The sequence below is a fragment of the Sciurus carolinensis genome, chromosome 2 (genome assembly GCF_902686445.1).
Source record: "Sciurus carolinensis chromosome 2, mSciCar1.2, whole genome shotgun sequence".
NCBI classification, from domain to species: Eukaryota; Metazoa; Chordata; class Mammalia; order Rodentia; family Sciuridae; genus Sciurus; species Sciurus carolinensis.
The window spans coordinates 194,946,127-194,968,340 of NC_062214.1; the positions used below are offsets into that span (position 1 = coordinate 194,946,127).

Here is a 22,214-nt window from a genome sequence, read left to right on the forward strand (position 1 = left end):
TTCACATTTTTCTGCATGTTTTTTGTATTCCCCTGTTTCACTTGCCATGTAAGCGTGGCTCTGTGTCAGTGAACATACCTTTACAGTGTGTTTTGTTATCTTTGTTTAAAAACGTTTTATCTGGAAATAATTTCACACAAAAATTAAAATAGCCCTGGGAACACCTTGCAGCACTGGCTTGGCTGGATGTCGTGCATGCAGCACAGCACACCTTCGTGAGACAGCCAGGTACCAACAAGGTCTTCCTAACCCAGTCAGACCAGTCCAACGTCTAGAAACGTGCAGTTCAGAGTAGTTACTCAATACATTGCTGAATCGGTGTTTGCCAGTTAATACAGCAAGGGAGTTTGGAGCCATGCAGCTTTCTAGCCACCACCAAGGTTTGATTCTAGTTCTGCCACTATTTGTTGTACGATGGTAAATTGCTTCATTTCTTCTGGGAATTCCTCAGTGTCAGTAAAAATAGTGCCTGCCGCACAGGTGTTGAGGATGGAAGGAGAGCAGGTGTGCAGAGCCCCAGCATGGACTTGCCTGCCACCGGCCCTCCATGGCTGCTGCCCCACCCCAGAGCACTGGAATTGCTGTTTGTGCTGCCATGCCCCAAATCTGGAGTGTCTCTTCTTGGGGACGTTTCATAATTCCCCAACTCTGGGATCTGCCCTCACCCCAACCTGAAAAGAGAGGAATCAGAAATTCTGGAAATTTCTATCATCTTATTCATTCAGTTCCACAGCACTGCTTAACTTAGCACCTACTGTGTGCAAAAACATGGTGCAAGGCAGGACCAGAAGTAGGAAGGGGTAGTGCAAAAGGATTCATCCTCTCAGCAGAATTAACGACTCCGTGACAGATAAGGGTGAGTTCCTTTAATTTTCCTGAGATTCAGCACAAACCAGCAAGAAAAAGATAACACTGTAGGAAAGTGGGTAAAGGGTCTGAACTCACAGTTGCCTGAGAAAGAAATTCAGATAGCCAGCAAACTATCCAACAGCCTCAGATAAATGCTACCTGAGCAAGCCGGTGGTGTGCTTAAGAGCTTAGGGAGTTATTCCCAGGCGGACGCCTCCCAGATCTTAGTAGGTGCCAGGGCTTTCCCTCTGCCAAGTGACATGTGTGTCTGGGACCTGGGGCAGGGGGTAAATGTGCTGGGTCCTCCCACCCCCAAGCCTTCCCTGGCTTCACATGGCCCTGGGCCTGCTGCTAACTTGTCTGTGACCCTGACTTCCACACAGCCCTCAGGCTGGGAGGGCAGGAGCAGAATGGCTTAGCCTGGTGCCTCCAGCGCCTTGCACAGGGCCTGCCATTCAGTGTGTGGGTGGGTGAGGCTGCTGGGTGCTTGAAGACCAGAGCCACTTAAGCACGGGTCAACAGCGCCACCTATGGGTAGGATGATTTAACACCACACTTGCAGAAATATTCCTTCTGGATGGAAATCAGGTGACTTCCAGTAAGCATCTTTTTCCTGAAAAAATGGCTTCACCCTTCAGACTATGAGGTCATTTATTTTTGGGTATATTCTTGAATAGTCAGAGCTGGTATTCTTTAAGTTGTTTCAGTTCTGTGACTATCAGGCAGGGAGCCCAGAAAGTCAAGTAGGTTCTTGTCAGTGACACTGGAGGAAGAGGGAAGTGGTATAATTTACTCTACTTCGTTACACTTCTCACTCCATCCTGCCGGCCCCTGCACCACAGTGGTCCAGTTTCCGCTTTGTAACCCCTACTCAAAATCTGTGCTCCCCTGGGCTCAAGCTGTTGGTTTTCCCTGGCAGTGTCTGTGAGGCAGTAGTCGGGCCCCCAAAGGGAGTTTCCAGTGACTTCTGAACAAAGAGGGTGCCTGAAAGACCCTAACCCAGTAAAGCCGTGTGGAGCCATCATTTACATGGTAGGGTGACATGACTTCCTGTGACAATTTTATTTCCTCTCATGGGATTCTTTTCAAGAAGACTCACATCATGGTGTGAATGAGTTGCAGGGAGGTGGCGTGTTGGACATGGCAGTGGTTCCTCCTGACTTTATTCGTCCTTTCAAAAGTGAGACTCTCTGCTCGGATGGCATCTGGCCCCTTTCGGTCCTGCAGTGCTAGGTGCTGCAAAGGCTGTCACATGCCACGGTGTGTCTGAGACCCTGTCAGGACATAGAGTGAGTTGGTCCTCCCAGATGACCGTGTAGCACAGCTTCCCACCAGGGACGTGCTGTCCATCACAGCAGGGTCTGAGCAAGCTGTTCCCTGAACTCTCCTCCGTGGACACCAGCTCGCAGTGTGGCCAACAGGTAAACAGCCACCCAGATTCCAGGTGAGCGCTCAGCTCAGCTAGCACACGAGGCGGCTGTGGCCACTTCCTGGGCGTCCATTCTGCAGCCTCTGTTGCTGTGAGCAGCTGTGTCCTGCCCTCTCTAGATCCTGCTGTGGGGACTTCTGAGAGCTCCCAGGGATTGCTTCTGTCTTGGACACGTCCATCCTGCTGAAGCAGGGCAGCCAGGCCAGGCTGATCAGTGGGGGTCCTGCACCCTCGCTGTGGGCAGTGCCTGTGAACTCCAGGCCGGCCGGGCAGGTGGAGGATGCCATTCCTTCTGGGATGTGACGGGCATCACCCAGGGATCCCCACGCCAGCTGAGCTGCTGGTCACCCACGTCATCCTTTCCACTTAGCTCACGTTGAGGAAGGGGTCACCAGACAAGCACCACCACACGGGAGAGGCCATCACCCATCCCCAGCAAGTCCACAGCTCACGCTTGTCCCTGGGCTTCTCAGCAAGGTGCTCAGGACACAGCTCTGGCCAATGGGCTCTGGTGGGGCCACAGCGCCTTGGGCTTCAGGCCATCGTCACCACCTGCCTCGATGGCCTGCCGAGGAGGAGCTCAGAAGAGCCCCTGTGGTTTCATAGGTCGCTCTTGTGACCTGCACCTGCGGGCGTGGGTGGACTGGCCTCCCTCAGTTGCTCCTCCTGCCCTTCAGGGAAGGTGCCAGCGTGTTGTCAGGGTAAAGGGCTTTAAAGTAAGTACACAAGTTTTCTATGAACTTGTAATTTTCTAAAATAATGAAGCAGAGCCCTGGTACATTTTCTAAATACAGCATTTCAAAAACTGATCGTTTTTAGATGTGAAGAAAGCACAGCTCTTTGGTGCCACCTCAGGGCCCCTCACTCTCACTGACCTTCACTGTTTATATTACATTACCTTCTTCTGACCTTCTAATAGAAGAATTGTCTTCTCAGGGCCAGGCACAGTGGCTCACGCTTGTAATCCCAGCTACCCTGGAGGCTGAGGCGGAAGGGTTGCAAGTTCAAGGCTAGCCTGGGAAACTTAGCAAGACCCTGTCTCAAAATAAAGGGATGGGGGTGCAGCCAGTGTTGGAGGGCCCCTGGGTTCAGTCCCCTCTACTGCAGGAAGGAAAATGAGAGGAAGAGCGGGAAGAACAACTTCCGCCTTGCTCTTGGAGTACACCAGCATCAGGAGTTGGGCTCCCCTACATTTGGGGTTTGAGTTCCCCCATGGATGTTCTCTTTCTCAGAGGAAATAGGCCATGATTGCATTTTTCCATTTCTAGAAAATGGGAAAAAAAAAAAAAGGGCCCAAACTGTTTGTGTCTTCGTTCGTGGCTTTTACTTCTCTCTACCCTTGTGATCGTCATGAGGACAGACGTGGTTGCCTTCCCTGAGCATGCGTCTCAGTTTGGGATTTCAATACATACAGAGGCTGGGTACCTTATAAAGGAAAGAGGTTTGTTTTGGCTCATGGTTGTAGGGGCTGAGAAGTTCAAGGGGGCAGTCCATCCTGCGAAGGCCCTTGCTGCGTCGTGACACGGCAGGGCTTGTACAGAAGAGGCCCAGACCCTGGGGTAACCCGCTTTACGGTGCCCTCCTTTGAGGTGGCTGATCCAGTCCCGAGAGACCTGACTCACTCCCAGGAGGCCTAACCCAGCCTCTCGAAAATCCTGAATCCATTCACTAGGATGGGACCCTCGTGGCCTAACCATCCCTTAGAGATCCCACCAGCTGCGACACCATTGTGGAGGAGACCCGGCTCCATGCATCCCAACCACAGCAGCACCCTGGCCTTGTCTGGAGTGGAGGTCGTGCTGTCCCGTCAGGGCCTGAGCCGTGACCCAACTCTGCTGTGGCACCTGAGGATCTCTAGGGGAAGTTTTGGGCTGTTTGGACCCTGGCCCCCCAAAATGACATTGGTTCATCAGGGGCCCTCCAGTCCTTGGGGGACTCGGTCCCCAGGTGCACACACAGGGTGGTCTCAGCCTGCTTGGTGGGGTCAGCCGGGTGGCTGAGGTCAGTGGTGGCATCCCCAGGTCTCGCATGACGTGCCTCTGGCCTTCCTCCTGTCTTCCTCAGAAGGATTGTCTGCCCAGGCAATGAGCACACCCATAGGTCTCTCACCAGGAAGTCGCTGGCTTTAAACAAGTTCTTTAGGTCTGTCAGAGGAGCGTGGGGAAGAAGCAACCCCCTCTCACGTCCAGCAGAGCCAGCCACATGCTTCCTCCTCTCAGGAGCAGTGCAGCCTGTGACAGATGGTCCAACGTCTCGCTCCCAGTTATGGACGTTCCATTACTCATGCCTCTTTTGTGACCACATGGGTTTTGCTCTTCTTATTAACGCACGTAATTAGTGTGGTTTTCCCTTGTATCTTCCTGCAGTGTGGGCTGAGGGGCTGGGGACTGAGACCAAACACCCGGCTCCCTTTAAAAGCTGTTTTTGATTTATTTCCACAGCAAACCCAAGGAGCCTGTGTTCAGCGCAGGTAAGTCTGATTTAATTTTTCTCTGGGTGTCCCTCCCTCCCTCCCTTGGACAGCCTTCATAAGTAGCCAAGTCGTGGATCTCTACTGGGGGTCAGATAAGCAGTAGCTGTCTTGGGTCAGGCCTTGGTGTTTGGGGTCGAGTGCTAACGGGCAGCCTGGTATGGGGCCTTGCGGCTCAGAGAACAGCAGGATGACCATCCGACAGTCACCAACACCAGACCCTCAGCTGCCCTTTCTGAAACCCATCCAAGACATGCCAGTAAGAGCCTCCAGCGGCGTGCCGCGCAGATGTGTGAGATCCCGGGTGTGAGACACTCGGGTGTCTCCGTTCCTTCCCTACTAACTGGGCTTCTGTCCACATGTGCATTTCTCTCAGAGAGGTTTCTGGTGCATCGAGTTATGTCACTGTCTAAAAGTAGTGTTCCTTTTTCTGCCTCTGATTTCCTAAACTGCAAACTAATAGTTCATGTGTCCCTTTCCATGTATCTTTTTAAAGCACACTTTATACTAAGGTAAATGCTGGGGGTTTTAGCATATTTATCTGATTCTTAAATGTATTTAAAATGTAAAACAATTTTCAAGTGTGTAATCAGTTAAGTTCTGTAATGTTAATGTTTCTAGTTTGTCCCTTTCGAATTCTGAATCAAAACCCAGAAGGCAGCTTTGTGCCCCTCAGCAGGGGCTTGAGTGTCGTTCCACTCTCAGGAAGCAGGAGGTTACTCTCTGAAAGGGTGACTGCCACCAGCTCTCAGGTCCACACCGCGAGTGCCCTTGTCAGACCCCCGAAATGCCCCAATGTCCCGCGGGAGGCAGGGCGGCACCCACGAGCTAGGGAGCCAGCACCCCAGAGCAGGCAGGCCAACCACACTTGCAGCCCCCACGTCTCTTTATCTAGCCCTTCAGTCTCTGTCTCCGAAATCACAAGGGAAGCGCCGGGTGACGCACTGCAAAGGTAGGCAGCATTCCGAGCCCATAGCTCTCTGAGCGGGGCTGCTCCCCGGCTCCAGAGACCGCTTTCATACAGGCAGAGCCCTCCTTGTATGAAAACGCTTCTGCGACGCAAGCACCCCGTCCAGGCCACGAGAAAGCACCCCTGAGCCTTTCCTCAGCCGCCTTGAATAAGCAGCTATGATTTGGATCTTGCCTGATTATTGGCTGATTATAGGACGTCCTAAAATCTCCCTCGACCTGAAGAGAGCTATAGGGCAGCCCCGGATGTCCCCGTTTGGCACAGTCCCTGCACTGCTGGCCTTGCTCACTCTGCCTGTCAGGTGTGGCTGCGTGTGGTCCTCCTAACAAGCCTGAACAAGCTCCGCTGGCGCTCGTGCGTTTCGGTGTTAGGGGTAGGGCATCTGGGGCACCACTATGGACAGCCTGCACAGCACTGCTTGGCCCAGCCGTGCAGCGGGTGGGCCTCAGCCCCGCCGCTGGCCAGCACGTGCTGACGGCTCACACCCGGAGGCTTTCCCGGACAGGCCCGCATGCTCCGCAGCCTGTGTTGCTGCATCCTGTGAGCACGCTGGCCGCTCACCCACGCCTTACAGAGCCGGTGGAGATGGCCGTGGCTCCTGCTTCCCTTTCACCAGGGTTGGCCTGCTGGGCAGTTTTAGAGATCTCACCTGTGGTCACCACTCAGTGTGGTGAGCCGAGGTTTGGGTAGGGCTCAGGGCAGAGAAAGGCTTCAGAAGACAGGGGCGCAAGAGGAGCTCAGAGGTGGATGGGGCACAAGGCAGCAGATTCTGGCCAGAGGACGTTGGGTAAGGTGGCACCCGACAGGGCTGTTAGACCTACTGGTCCAGCAAGTCAGAGGGCAGGCAGAGTGCCGGTGACATGGCTCAGTGGCAGAGTACTTGCCTGGCACGTGGGGGCCTGGGTTCCAGCCCCAGCACCGCACACACAAGAGGGCAGGCAGAGGACATGGCATGGAGGAAGTGCCAGCTGAAATGCAGTTGGGGCGCAGCAGGACAGATGGTGACCCAGGGGAGCCATAAGAGAACCTCAGGTGGGCAGCGTGGGGCATCACCGCGTGGGGCACGTCCTAACAGGGTGATCCATAGGACGCAGGCTTGGCGTGTGCAGGGTGGGCGCATTCCCGGCTCTCACTTAAAGTCAGGCTGTGCACGCAGAGTGGAGATGTCACGCATGCCCTAAGCTCTGGAGCTCATGTGCGATAACACAGAACCCCGCCTCTTCGTTGTTAGGTAATATCGCATGTAGCATTGTTTGAAAATCCTTAGGGATAAGACTTAACAAAGTTACTAATTCGTAACTGTGGCCCCCATGGTACTGTGGCTATTCCATGGTTTTCCTCACCAGCTTGCTCTCTGGGAATGAATTTCTGTTGAGTCACGTACAGATTTGCTGGTTCCAGTGGCCCAGTTGAAATGCCATTAAGACTGGGCCCCTTGATGTGCAGTGGAGCCTCACTGATGGAGCAGAATTCATCAGGGGCTCGGGAACACTTCCTCACTCCTTCTGTATCCTGAAAACTTTAGACAGAACACCCCAAGCTGGTTTGCTTAAGGACCAGAGGTTGCCACAGGTTTTCACTTTATCCCTATAATTTATTAAAATATCGAGTTATTTTAATAGAAATATTCATTCTAGAAAGTTCCACGTCCTGGTCTCCCTCTGCAGGGTCTTGTTTTCCAGCTTCTCCTGGAACATTTCCCTTTTTGCTGTACCCTCGCATGCGCTCCTCCTGCTGATTTTGTGCTCTTCACACTTGAAAGAATCTGTCCGATGTGAAAGATAGATGAAGACATGTTTTTATACTTCGATATAGCAAACCAATTTAAATATTGAAAGAGTTCGTGATTTTGATACATTGGCACTTCATGCATTGAACTCAGTAGGGAATTTAGGTGGATTCCTTGTGCTGTGATTTTTGGTGTGGTACCTTTCCCCTCCTGGTGATAGAGAAGGTGTGAATGCTGACGTCGCCTGGGAAACAGTGGTCAGCATCTAGTCCTTCCTGCCTCTTACAATTTCTTACATGTTTCACATACTGAAGTAAGCAAAATGTCAAAAAAAAAAAAAAATGAAAACTTTTGTTTAAAGCCATTTAATTTTCTGTGTCAACTGTTTTTCCCCTAGGACAGTAGTTAGAAATGACAGAGGAGTGAAGTTTTCGCTTCTGCAGTGACAAGCTAGAGAGAATGTGGCATTTGTTTTCAGGTGCCCTGGGCACTGGGGGTCTTACTGACATCTCTGTTCCTTTTGTAGAGGAAGGATATGTGAAAATGTTTCTTCGCGGACGCCCTGTTACCATGTACATGCCCAAAGATCAAGTGGATTCTTACAGTTTGGAAGCAAAAGTTGAATTACCGACCAAGAGGCTGAAGCTGGAGTGGGTGTATCCTTTACTCGCTGATTAGGTCTCACACCAGGTTGTCAGCAGTGGGTGCTTTAAGTCTAATTGCAAAATCTCATGAAATATAAGTCCCCTTGAGTTTTTGAAAAAGTATTTTGCTCTCACTTTTTAGAAGATTAATTTTACAAAAGTGGTCATACCTTAGAACCCAGGACAGCGTCCTGACATCCTCCAGAGGAGCTGTTAATCTGAGGGGAAACCAACTCATGGTTCCTGAATAAAGTGCTTGTGGTTTTTGCTCCAATATGTAGACATTGTTTTCCTGAAAGTATCAAATGTTACATGATTGTTATGAATGGACTTGCAGGGAGGCAGGTAAGATGTATCATTAGTCTATGGCTCAAATTTCAGTCTTCCTAAAAAAACTAACTTTAGTTAGTTAAAAACATACTGAGAAGCAAGCTTAGTGAAAATAATTAAAAAATGGAGAGAATTGGGAATTCTGACCAGACCAAAGGGGCTGGTTGCAGTTCCAGCAGTTCTCACGTGCTTGGTGAACCCTGCAAGGACAAACAGAAAGGCGAGGAGCCCTGAACACTTACCAGGAAACAACAGCAAAACTGCCAGAAAATATTGAGCCCGTGCATAAGAAAGCGGGAATATCAAAAATTGAAACCAAACCATGCTGGCAACATGGTTTTAGACCCCAAAAAAGAGGGATGACCGGAGAGGAAGGACCTGCACTCTCCCCTCAGCCAAGTAGGAACATGGCCAGCATTAGGAGCCAAGTTCAAGGCCACCACTGAGGGACTGAAGAGATGGTAGAAGAATAATCATGCCTGCCTGCTAAAGAAGGGGGTGAGATGCGGGGCTTCCTGGAGCTGGCACGCAGCACAAGTGCACTCAGCTAGTTTTAAAAAGGACAGTTTCCCACCAAAATCTGGACCACCACAGTCTGACCCTGCCCTGGGACTAACGTTCTTGGAATGGACCTGCTGCAGCCTCCAGGTGTGGAGTTTGTAAACGGGCGTTTCCAGGAAAGCAGCCGAGTGATGTGGAGAGAGCTGGGGACCTTGGGTCGGCTGCCGCCATCTGTCCTCCATTTCGTTCAGTTCAAGGCCGAGGCGTCCTCCTTCCAGACTATGCAGACTCTGAGTCAAAGAGGAAGGATCCCTTCATCTGTCCAGCAATGGTTCATCCATCACCTGTTCAGTATCAAGCCCTGAAGACAGACTGTAAGCCATTGGTTCAAATCAAAGCTGTGGTCACCGCGTTTAGGACAATTGCTATTTCAGATTACGAAGTCATACTTTTGGGAATTTTTGAAAAATTATCCCCGTACCTAAATCTCTCCCGAGAAGACTTTTGCCTGTTCTTTCAGATTCACACGTCAGTGCTTACCTGCCCCGTGTCACTGAAGAGACCCGCCTCTTCTTGAAGTCGGCAGTGGCATATTAAGTAGTTGAATTCCAAACACCCTCTCCAGCCCACTTCCCGTTCATATTTCAGAGGATGTAAACAGTGACATTTACTCCAAATAAATGGCAGTTTTGCCAGGCTATTTTTTACACCCAAGTTCAAGTGAGGTTTTGCACTCAAAATAGTTTTCAAGGTTTAAAAGTACACATATCAAAATTTTAACAAGGCTAATTACCCCCGAAGAGCTGGGGCCAGGAGGATCCAAATGTTTTGTATTGGGCGTATGTGTGCATGCAAGTGTGTGTGTGTGATTTGTATCCTTTTATGAGTATTTTTTTCATGTTTTTAAGGTTTTTTTATTTCTTTAGTGAGTCAGCCCCTAACTCACAATTGACTCAATGAAATAAAACTGATCTTTGTATTGTTAAAAATATGTGTTCATGGGACGGGGGTTATTGCTCAGTGGTAGAGTACTCGCCTAGCATGTGTGAGGCACTGGGTTCTATTCTGCATATAATTAAATGAATAAAATAAAAGTTCATCAACAACTAAAAAATATATATTAAAAAATAGGTACTCACATTGCATCAGTGACGATGCCCAACTTGATTGCGGGCCTCCTGGGGGCCGTGTGTTGGGCACTGAGTATTTGCAGGTCACATTGCTTAGATCATAAAGCTGCTGATGTGCCAGCTCTCCAAGGACAGCCATGTTTACCTTGACGCACACACAGCTACGGGTACCGGGGACGAGACTGTCGCAACAACCTGTACCTGCTGCCCACAGGGGAGACGGTGTATTTCATCGCCTCCGTGGTGGTGCTGTACAACGTGGAGGAACAGCTGCAGAGGCATTATTCGGGCCACAATGATGACGTGAAGTGGTGAGTCCTCAAAAGCTGGAGGTGGCATTAGCAGCGTGGTAGCGTCAGGATTCGAGCCAAGGGAAGGAAGGGAGGGAGGCAGAGAGCAGGCTCTGGCACTCTTCTCTGCATGTCCCCTGCTAGCCCCTGGCCTGCTGAGCCCTTCCAGGTCTAGCTGTTCAACCTCAGGCACAGCGTGTAACCAGCCAGTGACCTTGGCCCACCACCCAGCAGGCCCTGCCCAGGCTTCTTAACACGTTGCACATGAAGGCTATCTTGCCTCATGTTTATGGCCAGTCTGCTCTTTCCCCAATTTGTCTACAGCTTTTGGTGGGAATATCATTCTTGGAAGGATGAATGAATGAATACATGTTTGTGTATATTTGTATTTGTCCTGGGTCTCTGTCAATGAAAAAAATTCATTGGAAAAGATGAGGTGTCTTTCCTATTTAAGATACTCAAAATGACTTCTTAATACAGGGTGTAGACTAATTAAGTGGTTCGCAGGTTAAAATGGTATTTTTCCAGCAAAGAATATTTTTGCCTTAAGTTTAAAAGTTCTCTAGGAGAAATTTGAGACGTAGGATGACATGAGGTAGGCACTCTCTGTCCGAGGTGGTTGGGATTCAGGAGCTCCCGGGGTCTCCCTCAGAGTCAAGCATTGTGTTTCTCATGTTCGAATGTCTGACTGCATTGCGCTTGGCCAGGGAAAAGTGAAGCCCACCTTAAAGTGTGGGTGTCTCATAAATATCCTCTTTGTAGCCTAGCAGTCCACCCTGACAGGATCACTATAGCAACAGGACAAGTCGCAGGCACATCTAAGGATGGAAAGGTGAGTTGTGCTCTCTGTTCTGATTTTTTTTTAAGTGAACTGGTAGCAAAATAATTTCCTCAAACACTTCCGGTGGCACCTCCTGCTTGGGTGTGGCATGGCATCTGAGCACCCCACTCGGCCTGAGGATCCCTAACTGCCTCCGGTGGCCTTGAAAAGCAGTGTTGTTCTTGCCTGAGACCTCACAGTGCTTAACATGCCTGCTGGCACACATGATAAGCTTTGAAATGTGCATGCACCTGTTCAGTGCATGAGGTTAACACTGTGATGAGCAGTCACTTGGTCCTGCGTTGGGCAGGCCCATCGAGCAAGCCAGCGGGATTTAACAGAACGACAGTGTCTCGTCTGACTGTCATGTCTTACCAAAAACTCCTTGTGGTCTTTTGATACCTTGTCCCGCACAGCTTATTGTTATATGACATGTTACTGAAATAACCATGGTAAGTACTTGTGTTTATATCAGTGGGTTTTCTCTCAGAAAGCATGAATGCTACTGTATTTTAGGAAACAGTTTAATAACATTGAATTTTAGATATTAACCTTGTGCTGTTTTCCATTAAAATTCTACACTTGTAAAGAACTAACAGGGATAATGGAAATCAGACTGTGGTTATGCAAATTCACATAAATGGAACAGGCGCTCATCTTTTTTTCGTTACATGGCCTTGAAAATTTCTTTGAAATGAGTAGTGACCGGTTGCTCTGCCCTCTAGTGGCTTCATGATGTATTTCAGTTCTGCATTGAAATGGAATCAGAACTTTTAGAACCAGAGGAAATGCTATAGTTACCTGAGGTCATCCAGTTTACCCGTGGAGAAACGCAGAGCCCACGTGCCTGTGCCACTCAGAGACAAAGCTGAACCAGAGCCCAGTTCACCTCGTGCCTCCTGACCAAGAGAGACAGTGCAGTGTCCTCTTTTGCTGTCCTCTCAGTGCCAAATCTGCAGGTTGCTGTGCAATGCTTTCTTCTACAAGGAAGAGAGAAGTTAGTATAAATAACCCAGGAACACGCCGAGAGGGTTCCTAGGTAGTTATGACAACCCTAGGTTTCCTTATGCATAATCAATAGCCTGATTTGCTCCTTTTGCGCCCAGGTATGTCAAACAAACTCTTATCACTGGTGGTAACCATTTTGATGATCTTAGACATGCTGCCTCAGCAACAAAATGGACTTTAAAAAAAAAATCCTCATCCGGGGGTGGTGGGGCAAGCCTGCAATCCCAGCTACTCTGGAGGCTGAAGCAGGAGGATCGCTTGAGCCCAGGAGTTTGAGGCCAGTCTGGGCAACACAGCCCTATCACAATAAAAAATAAAAATAATAATCATCACTTGCAATGCCACTTTCGTTATCCTTTGTCATTTCTGAAGTTACAGCACATCTAAATAGACAGGTTACAGTTGTCAAGAGCTGCCTACTCAAACTGTAAAACTCAGTGAGCTTCTAATGGTTCAACTGGCCACAGGGCCCAGGGCCCCCTGTGGCCACTGAGATGTTTTTGTCTCATTCAGAGGCAGCTCCTCAAATGAGGGAGAAAAACCTTTGTTTTGACAAAATTGAAGTTCCTGCGCAGGTGAGTGTAGCTTCACAGTAGGGAGGAATGGGTTAACTGTCAGGACTGAGGACCACATTTTTTCATAACAGCAACTACCGCCACATGTACGCATCTGGGATTCTGTGACATTGAACACGCTGCATGTCATCGGGATAGGCTTTTTTGACCGAGCTGTCACCTGTATTGCATTCTCAAAATCTGTAAGTATGAACCCCACAGGCATTGGAGTCTTCTGGCTGGAGTAGGGACTCACTGTCCCCATGCATGTGCAGATTCCCCTCTGAGACCTCCCTGCCTCCCAGGTCCCCTCAGGGACCTCTTCCAAGCACATGCTTCCAGCCCCGTGGGCTTGGGAAAGGAAAGAGCCCCCATCCCCATATTCGTCCTTGTAGTCTTCAAGACAGGTTTCCTGCTCTGGCCTTGCACATCACCTGCTCCCATGGCAGGTGGCTTCCACTTGTCCCGTTGCCTGTCTGCGAATGGGTTGAGGGGACCTTGTGGTCTTCCAGGCTTCCTCAGGATGTTCTGCCTACCGATCCACATTTCATCCAGTTCAGAAAGTGACATTCGCGAGCCCATGCACATGCTCATGTCACCTGCCCACCTTACTCAGCCGCCGCTGCGCAGCCCACCCAGGCTCTGTCTGCTCCAGGAGTTGGCCCTGAGCCCGCTGGGCTGACTCTCTGGAGTCTGGGCGTGCAGAGCTGCCCTCTGACCCTGGCTATCCTACTCTGCCGCTCCATAAGCCCAGGCACACCTGTGCTCCCTGTCTGGCCAGGGACATAGGTCTCAAAAGCAGCCGGTGAATGACCTCTGACTACAGCGTAGCAGACTTTTTATTAAAAGCAGAATCACTTCCCCTTTTAATCACTCTCATCCTGTCTTATTTCAATGAAGTCTTGCTGTGAAGCACTTTCTCTTCCAGAATGGGGGAAGCAACCTCTGTGCTGTGGACGACTCCAATGACCACGTGCTGTCCCTGTGGGACTGGCAGAAGGAAGAACGACTGGCCGACGCAAAGGTCTCGCTCCACCCCTCCTGGCAGCTCCTGCCCTGTCCCACCCCAGGCGTGGCTCCTTCCCCATGGGGTTGCAGCTGCGCCCTCTCCCCTGCAGGACCCTGGTGCTTCATGCTGTCACAGCTCAGTCCTCCACAGTTGTTTCTTTGTTCACTTTTTCTTTCACTCATTTAATAAATCCCAGGTGCCCCTCCCTGGTGAGGGAGCGGGGCCTCAGCTCCCCAGAGGTCCAGGCACCACCCAGCCCACGCTCCTCCAAAGCTGAGCAGATGCGAAGGGTTTGAGACCAGTCCAGACCCCTCAGGGGTCTTCCTGCAGTGGTCCACGTTGGCCTTCTTCCACTGCCTCCAGCCCATTTCACACAAAATGTCGAATTAGTGTTCTTTAAGCTTCCTCCCGTTTTTCTCCATTAAGATCATCGTTGGATTTCTATTTTTGTAGACCTGACTTTGGAGTTCTCATTTTGGCATCTGTTTACCGTAGCTAACCGTACTTCCCTAGTGTTAGGAATACCGTCAGAGAGCGCTACTTGTCTAACCCCAGGATTCTGGCTGGATAACCTTAGTTACTACTTTAGGATCACCCTCAGCTGACCTCTCGCACCTAGGCATCTCTTGTGAGTCTGGGAGGCAGGTCCTCATGTTTCCTGATGTGCTGTAGCCCTGCCTTCAGGTGTTCCGGTCAGGAATTCAGGTGTTCTTGCCAGGTTGCTCGGAGTATTCAGGCAAGTTTTATCCAGGTTCAAGGACATATGATTGAATTCTTAAGGAGAAGCAACAAGCAGGGCTGGGCTTAGCAGACCGGGGTGCATCCCGGAAGCCAGGACTTGAGCCAAGAGGTGATGACGGAGCTGCCAAAGGCCCAGACCCAGCACAGTAGACCCCAGCCTGAGCCTCAGGCAGAGGCCCAGGAATAGGATGCAGACCCTCCTTGGGGGAGGGGGCAGAGCAGCCAGTCAGCCAGGACGTGGGACTGCAGGAGTCCAGATTCCTGGCCCTTCCCTGGAGTGGAAGCCCCCGGCTGGGGATGAGGCCTAGACCTCTTGGTCCTTGCCATGCACCAGGACTTGGGAGCCAGAGTGGGCACTGCCAACCTACCCCTAAGCCTGCTGCCCTGGCGGCTCCTCCAGTGGAGCAGGTGGCCCGCTGCCCTCAACTCCCTGTCCTCAGGGCTTATAGCCAGTCAGGGGCAAGCACAGGTGGGGGTTGAGGCCATGGCCAGATCACTTCATGCAAGGTGATTTAGTGGGAAAATCAAAGGCATCTGCTTGGCTCAAATGAGTTACTTACTGGTGGTTCAGATTTATTTTCTTAAGAGAAAATTGTCTAAGGAGATTCGAGAAGTCTGACTGTCCTGTTTCCCTGAAGTGTTCTAATGAAGCTGTATTTGCTGCGGATTTCCACCCCACGGACACCAACGTCATAGTCACCTGTGGAAAATCGCACCTCTACTTCTGGACACTAGAAGGAAGCTCCCTTAATAAGAAGCAAGGCTTATTTGAAGTAAAGTCACATCTTTTGTCTCATTTTCCCAGGGAGGTACCTGCCGTCAGCTGGGTTTTGGGGAGTGCTGACGTCAGGCTTGACGTCAGTTTCAGTGGCAAATGCGGGCTGCCCCTGGGTGTGGTGGCAGATCACCGCTGGGACCCCTTCCATAGACAAGAGTGTCCTGGACCCCGTGGCTGCAGTGAAGAAGGCAGGGAGCAGGCCCGGGAGGGGATGCTGGGACCGTGCAGAGGGGTCGGTGCCTTCTGTGGGGCAGGCAAGCTCTGCGGCCCTTCTCCTTGGAGGGCTCTTGACTCTGGCAGGGGTTCTGGTTTTCATTCTGTGGTCAAGACAGCACCGTCCGCCCCATCCCCCTCCGCACCCCTTCAGTCCCAGACACTTCTCCAGCAGAGTCGGGCCAGGGCAGATAGAAGGAAAGACCGCAGGGAGGCTGGCAAGCCCGCGCCACCCAGCGGGCATGACTGTGCCTCTAGCGCTCCTTAACACAAAGGAAAGGCTGTCCTGATTAAACACATATGTATATTTACTACATTCTACAGAAACAAGAAAAGCCAAAGTTTGTCCTCTGCGTGACGTTTTCTGAAAATGGTGACACCATTACTGGAGATTCCAGTGGCAACATCTTAGTCTGGGGAAAAGGTAACAGTGGCCGTTCCCAAGGTCAATGCTTTGAGAATAAGCAAGACCTCAGGGTGACTTGTATAAGAACTGTCTGTGAACATGACCCATAGAGTTACCATTAAATTCCAAGTTGTGTGTGTGTGTGTGTGTCCTGAAACCATAAAACTGGAGCGGAAGAAAGCTGGAGAGCAGTAAGTTACTGACCCTAAGTGTATGATTCTAAAAGGCTCTTTAAGGCCAAGACGCTGTGGTGAGTTGAACGACATTATCAGGAGATCTGTTAACAAGCCATGATGATGAAGTTATGAATGGCTATCTAGCTATAAAGTATTTAGGTGGCTTTCCTGGTTTGCATGCCTTTGGCAGACATCTAATTGCCGTAAGTAGCGGAATGGCAAGGTGCTCAGGAGCCAGAGCCGGATCCCTGCTGCCACCAGCAGCGGGGACGAGAGTCTCCAGGGAAAGGTGTGCCCAGTTCAGTGCAGGCGCCTTGTGAGCGCGCTCCAGGGGCAGGAAGATACTCGCCCGTCCTCAAGGATCAAGGATCAGAGGGCTGGGACGGGGCAGGGGAGAAGGCCCACCAGTGTGGGCAAGAGGGCCCGCAGAACCCCCGCTCCTGGAGCCTTGTGCGCTGTGCTTAGTCCTTGGAACAGTCCTGTGGGGCGCAGCGACCTGTTCCACGGAGGTCAGCCGAGGAAGGGGCGGAGCTGGCCCGGCACACAGCTCACGGGGGAAGGCGCGGGCGTGGCGTTGCCTTCCCTGATGGCAGAGGAGTGCAGCTCGGGCACGTCCAGTGCACTGTGAACTTCTAGAAGTCGGTCCTTCATAGAGTAGAACCAAAACAACGTTCTAACCCACCACGTCTCTTTCTAAACCAAAATGCAGCGGGTTTGGAAGATGGACAGGGGCAAGCCTTGGGAAGTGGGCTAACAGTGGTTTTCCCGGTGCGTCTAGGTACGAACCGAATAAGCTATGCTGTTCAAGGTGCCCACGAGGGCGGCATTTTTGCACTTTGCATGCTGAGAGATGGCACACTGGTGTCAGGAGGAGGGAAAGACCGGAAGCTCATATCTTGGAATGGGAACTATCAAAAACTCCACAAAACTGAGGTGAGTCGGCAAGCTGCTGCAGAGACTCATTTTGAACCTTAAACTGCTATTCTAACCTGTTTCCTCATTTGTTTAGAGTCTTTGACTTATAGTTTTAAAAATTGCTTAGATGAAGTTATATGGAGAAACATGTTTTATGACAGTCGTGTAGCCAATTTAAGTACAACTAAAATAAACTTGCCATTTGTTGGTGTCTGGGACTCCTCTTTGTGTACATCGCTGTCTCCTTTTCCCAATGAACTGCACAGCAGATAGAGGAAGGGCACAGGGTGGGCTGTTGTCCTTGACCTAGGCCTGCCAGACCCAGACACTCCTGCCCGGATTACCCTTGGTTTTTGTGAGGCCTGCCGGCCCAGACACCCTAGCTCTTGTAGGGCGAGAACTCATCATAGCAAACTGCTCCCAGGGATTGCGTTTTGCAATTCCTTTTCTTAATATTTGTATCATTTCTTGTGTCCATTAGCATGAACAGCACATTTCAGAACTAAACAGAGTGATGTTCCCATTTCAAAGTTACAGCAACTCTTACTAGTCCTTGTTTTCCAAATTTTATCAACTCTCGCCATGGAAGTCATATCAAGCAGGGAGTAGACTAACCAATCGTATTCCTTCATTTATTTATTTTTTGGGTCAGAAAAATACCTTTTCTATTCTTAAACAACTTGATTCTTGCTGATTCCTTTAAGATATGTAAACTGTTCGTAGTTTCGGAAGTAAGGGTTGGGACTGGGTGTAGCACGGTGGTAGCATGCCTGGGTCCAGTCCCCAGCCCTGCACAAAAACTTAACCAAAATAAGTAATCAAATAATAAAACGTAAGGTTTGGGGTCGCAGTCATTCTCCCCACAGCTGGCTTTGGTATTATCTAAATCTCTGTGTATGTCTGTGTGTGCACACATGTACACACGTGTGAACCTGCCGAGCCCTTCCTGTACGATTTTAAACAAGGACTGTGGATGTTTGAGCTAATGGTTTCATGAAATCTGAGATCTTCTCATACCACCCTTTCCGATGCAGATTCCTGAACAGTTTGGCCCCATCCGGACAGTGGCTGAAGGGAAGGGCGAGGTCATCCTCATAGGCACGACAAGGAACTTCGTTCTGCAAGGCACCCTTTCAGGGGACTTTGCACCCATTACTCAGGTACGGTTAGCTGAGTGTTCAAGCAAGCTCTGGAAGGAGGCGGCCACACCTTGTGTCCCCCTGGGATGGCCATGGCAGAGATGAATCAGGGCCCTGCTAAAGGAGCATAGGCTGTCATGGACTCTGGGGTCTCAGAAAGCTCCTGTGTCTTGGTTCTTTGTAGGGTCACACTGACGAGCTCTGGGGGCTGGCCATCCATGCCTCCAAGCCTCAATTCTTGACCTGTGGGCATGACAAGCACGCCACTCTCTGGGATGCTGTCGGCCACCGGCCCGTCTGGGACAAAATCATAGAGGTAAGCGTGCATGCTACGTTTCCACTTTTCTCGTAAAAATTCTTCTGGAACATGTTCGTTTTTTTTTTTTTTTTTTGCATGAAATGGTGGTGATGAAATCACCTCCAAGCAGGCCTCATCTGATAAGCCCAAGTCCTGTTGCTTTTCACGCAGCCTTGGCCAGTCTCACCCTGTGGTTCCAAGGCTTTGCTGAAACCTTAGCAGCTAGCTGGCCTCCCCAGGTTGCTTGCTGGGGTTCCAGTGCAGGGCCCTAACTGGCTCAAGTGCTGAAGATCCGTGTTATAAGCTGCATCCTACTTGCCGTGTGCCTCTCGGATAAGCACTTACGAGCTGTACTGAAAACATAGTTTCATTTCTCTCTCCCTCTTCCGTGTGATGGTAAGGATAAGCATCAGTTCTAAAGTCAGCATCTCTGGGAATTTTGCAAGAGGAGCACAGATTGCATGACACGGTGTGGAAATATCTTTCCCTACGTGTAAAACAGGCATGCGTTTCTTGAGCACCGACTACACGCCAGACACTGGTTATGTGTCGTCCTGATCCCTGTGGGCACCCTGCAGGGTGAAGTTTTTTTTTCTCTCTGATTTTATCAATTAGGAAATTGAGGTTTAAGGAAGTTAAATAATTTGCCAAGGTCACGAGTTAGTTGCAAGGCCAGTACTTACACCAGCTCAGTCTGGCCAGACCCAGGCTCTGTCCTCAGCATCACGCTGCGGAGACTTCAAGATGCCTCCTGTACATTTGCTTGTACCCCTGACAACGTTCACAGCCCCATGTAAGGAAGGAGCCCTCTGCAGAGCCCGGCATACCCTTCCATGCCCTGCAGAGTGGCTGGCATCCCCCAGTGCTGGGTCCAGGTCCGGCTCTCCTCCCTCTGCCTGCAGAGAAAGGTACAGGGGCTGCTGACTCCCGGCAGCCAGTTGAGCCCTGGGAGGGAAGAGCCTGAGGGGCAGCCGTGCAGAGGGAGGGCGGCCTTCCCCGCGGTCTCATCAGCACAACTGCCCTCTGGAAGTAGGGATGGTCACCATGCTTCCCTGCCCCCTCGCAGCTTGACACGTGAGGGTAGGGGCCGGAGCTGGAGGCCAGAGCCCGCAGTAAGTCAGCTCCCGTGCCCACTGGCCTCGTGACTTTGGGCAGGAAGACCTCGTTTCTCTGTGCCTCGGAATTGTCTTGAGGTCGGATTAATTGTGTATCTGAAGTGCTTTGTAAACGGTGGCGTGTCAAGGGAACGTGGTTTCCACTCGTGGGTCAGTGGCAGCTCTGAGCTCCACTTAGGAAGAGGCATAAGGTGATAAGCCAGAAGCCGAAGCTTCTTCGCAGTCTCTGGAATCCTTAGTTTATCCAGGATCATCTCTGTGCTCCCTGTGTCCACTCCCGGCCGCTTTGCAGGGGTCAGCTGGTCGTATCTCCAAGACAGCTCACACTCTCTGACAAGCTGACCACCGTGCCACGGGGACTGGGCATCCAAACCGGGGCCCGGAAGAAGAGCATTTACCTGCTGGTCTCTCATCCGATCACTGACATGAAAGGGGGAAAGACAGGAGAAATTCTGAAGGATAAAAATTTAGTGTTATTGAAATGTGCCATGCATCCAGGTGGGAAACCCATTTTCCCGCTCTGGAGAGAAGACTGTTTGAATAGAGCCCCTGGGCCTGAGGAGGAGGAGGTGCGGGTGTGTTGTATGCTGTGGTGCTGTATCTGCCATCAATTTACACTTCCTTTAAAATATTTTAGGATCCAGCTCAGTCTTCTGGTTTTCATCCTTCAGGGTCTGTGGTTGCGGTCGGAACGCTCACTGGGAGGTAAGCCCGCGCAGGCGGCCTGTGCTCTCAGGGCGTGGAGAGGAGCGCCCTGAGTGGGCCCGGCCCGGCGCAGGTCGGCTCTGGCGGCATCTTCTCCGCTCCCAATCACTTCCCGAGAATTAAGTCCAAATGCAAAACTTAAGGCCGTGGGTCTTCCCGTTCTGAAACTGGGGGAACTTTGGAAAGCTATGGGTCCTCAATCCTATAAAAATGCCCTGTCTTCAGGTCCCCCCAGAGCCTACCCTTCCATCTGTCTCCAGTTTCAGAGGCTCTGAGCAGCTCCCCAGGGCCTGCCCTTGAGCCTGGGAGGAGCCTCAGTTTGGAATCAAGTGAGAAAGTAGCCAAAGTGCCAAGAACGTGCAGCTGCTCTTTTTTTAACTATACTTTCAGAATATTAGAAGCGCCCTATCCCAAGTCTCCTGTTCAGTTTTGCTAGCATTTATTTACCGTGCACCTCCGACATCTGTGCCTGAACCCGGCTTTGCCACTCAGCAACTTGTGTCTTGGAGCCAGTCACATGACTCTGAATTTGTTTCTTCTATAAATCATGGTAATGTTGTCTGCCTGGCTGTGTCTAGTGACTGCAGGAGGCCATGGTGGAGCATCCTCCCTGCGTCCATACCTATGATAAGTCAGGCACAGGAAGAGGTTCGCCACAACAGCAAATAGAGCAGGTGTAACGCTGTGGCATGAATTAGGGGGCACGTCTCTGCAGAAACGTCCAATCACACTGCCACCCTTCTGCTGCAATGACGCGAGGTGACACAGTGCCTGCCTGTGAGAAGGGAGGCGGGTGACGCATGCAGAGGGCACACACTTTAACACTGTTTATTTCTGGAATTTTCCACGTAGTGTTTTCAGACCAGGGTTGACCATGGGTAACGGAAACTGTGGGGAATGAAGGAAGCCCGGGCGGGGGCTGCCTGGACGTGTTTACTGCAGTTTTACGCCAACTCTCCCCTGTTCCCTCCCCCGGTCTCCCTGAGCAGTGCACCACTGCAGGTCTGAGAGTGGGGAGTGGCCGTCCCCCCGGCATTAGCAGCTGCATCGGGATGCGGTTGCCTGGCCACCTTCCGTCCCTCTTCCAGGCAGCGGGAGCTGCGAGTGCAGCAGGCTGTGCCTCTGGGCTCTCACACAAGCGCTCACTCCCCGAGGACCCCAGGGAGAACATGCTCGGAGGCACCGGTGGTGGTGCGGCTTGAAGACGTCCCACCCCTCCGTCTGCGCCTCTGTTGCTGGGCCCAGGCCAGATGCTCCGACGCTGCCCTTTACACAGCACGTGTCAGCGCAGCCTCGCTATCTGTTACATGCTGGCTGCCGCTAAGGTTCAATAGCACGTGAAGGGTAAACGGTTGTTGCAGATGCCAGAAATCAAAGCTGAGAAACCAGGAACCTCGGTGGTCCTGACAAGCGGTGGTCATGCCTGAACGGAAGGCGAGCACAGGGCAGCCCCGCTCCAGGGCCATCCAGGTTGAACCTGCAGCCCCAGCGAGCCCGCAGCCCGCTAAACCCTGCAGCCTCCCTGGGTGCTCCCCCGCTCTGACACCTAGCAAACCCGAAGGGAGTGCCCGGTCCCTAAGGGAAGGGAGGGAGCACTCCCAGGTCCAAGGTGACAATGCCGAGCCTGCGGAGGAGACCCCCGCTCTCATCCCCGTGTTACAATTGGAAAGTGGCCCAGAGAAGGCCATGTCCAGGCCTGACTCCCTTCGGCCCCTTCCAGGCTTGCTGGCCTTCCGTCCACCCTGTGCTGCTCCCAGCACGCCCTGCCCAGCCCCTCCTCCGCAGCAGGCCAGCCCAGGTGAGCTCTGCAGGCAGGCCTCGGCCGCGCCTCTGACCACAGGCTGCAGCACTAGGTGTCAAACACGCTAGGAGAGGCCGCATCACCGCGTGGAGAATGGATGGCTCCACAGGGTCGTGTGTCCTTCCTCTAGGAAACGCTCCTGCCTCGGACGTTCCTGAGCAGTCTGGATGACTTTCCCGTGAAGCCTCCAGAGC

At 51.4% G+C, this 22,214-nt stretch overlaps 1 protein-coding gene across 9 annotated transcripts in view; it reads left to right on the plus strand.

Moving 5' to 3' along the window:
- Nucleotides 1–22,214, plus strand: part of Eml1 (EMAP like 1) — a 164,110-nt gene that overhangs the window by 125,427 nt on the left and 16,469 nt on the right. For 5 of the 9 annotated variants that reach the window (XM_047539683.1, XM_047539684.1, XM_047539679.1 and 2 more), the window contains exons 5-17: nt 4,720–4,748; nt 5,644–5,700; nt 7,974–8,103; nt 10,214–10,363; nt 11,105–11,174; nt 12,817–12,927; nt 13,653–13,748; nt 15,113–15,247; nt 15,790–15,889; nt 16,826–16,980; nt 17,997–18,122; nt 18,286–18,417; nt 20,152–20,219. In XM_047539683.1, coding sequence (XP_047395639.1) covers nt 4,720–4,748; nt 5,644–5,700; nt 7,974–8,103; nt 10,214–10,363; nt 11,105–11,174; nt 12,817–12,927; nt 13,653–13,748; nt 15,113–15,247; nt 15,790–15,889; nt 16,826–16,980; nt 17,997–18,122; nt 18,286–18,417; nt 20,152–20,219 — 1,359 coding nt within the window. The remainder of the gene's footprint in view (nt 1–4,719; nt 4,749–5,643; nt 5,701–7,973; nt 8,104–10,213; nt 10,364–11,104; nt 11,175–12,816; nt 12,928–13,652; nt 13,749–15,112; nt 15,248–15,789; nt 15,890–16,825; nt 16,981–17,996; nt 18,123–18,285; nt 18,418–20,151; nt 20,220–22,214) is intronic. The other 4 variants (XM_047539681.1, XM_047539680.1, XM_047539687.1 and 1 more) reach the window with 1 other exon arrangement.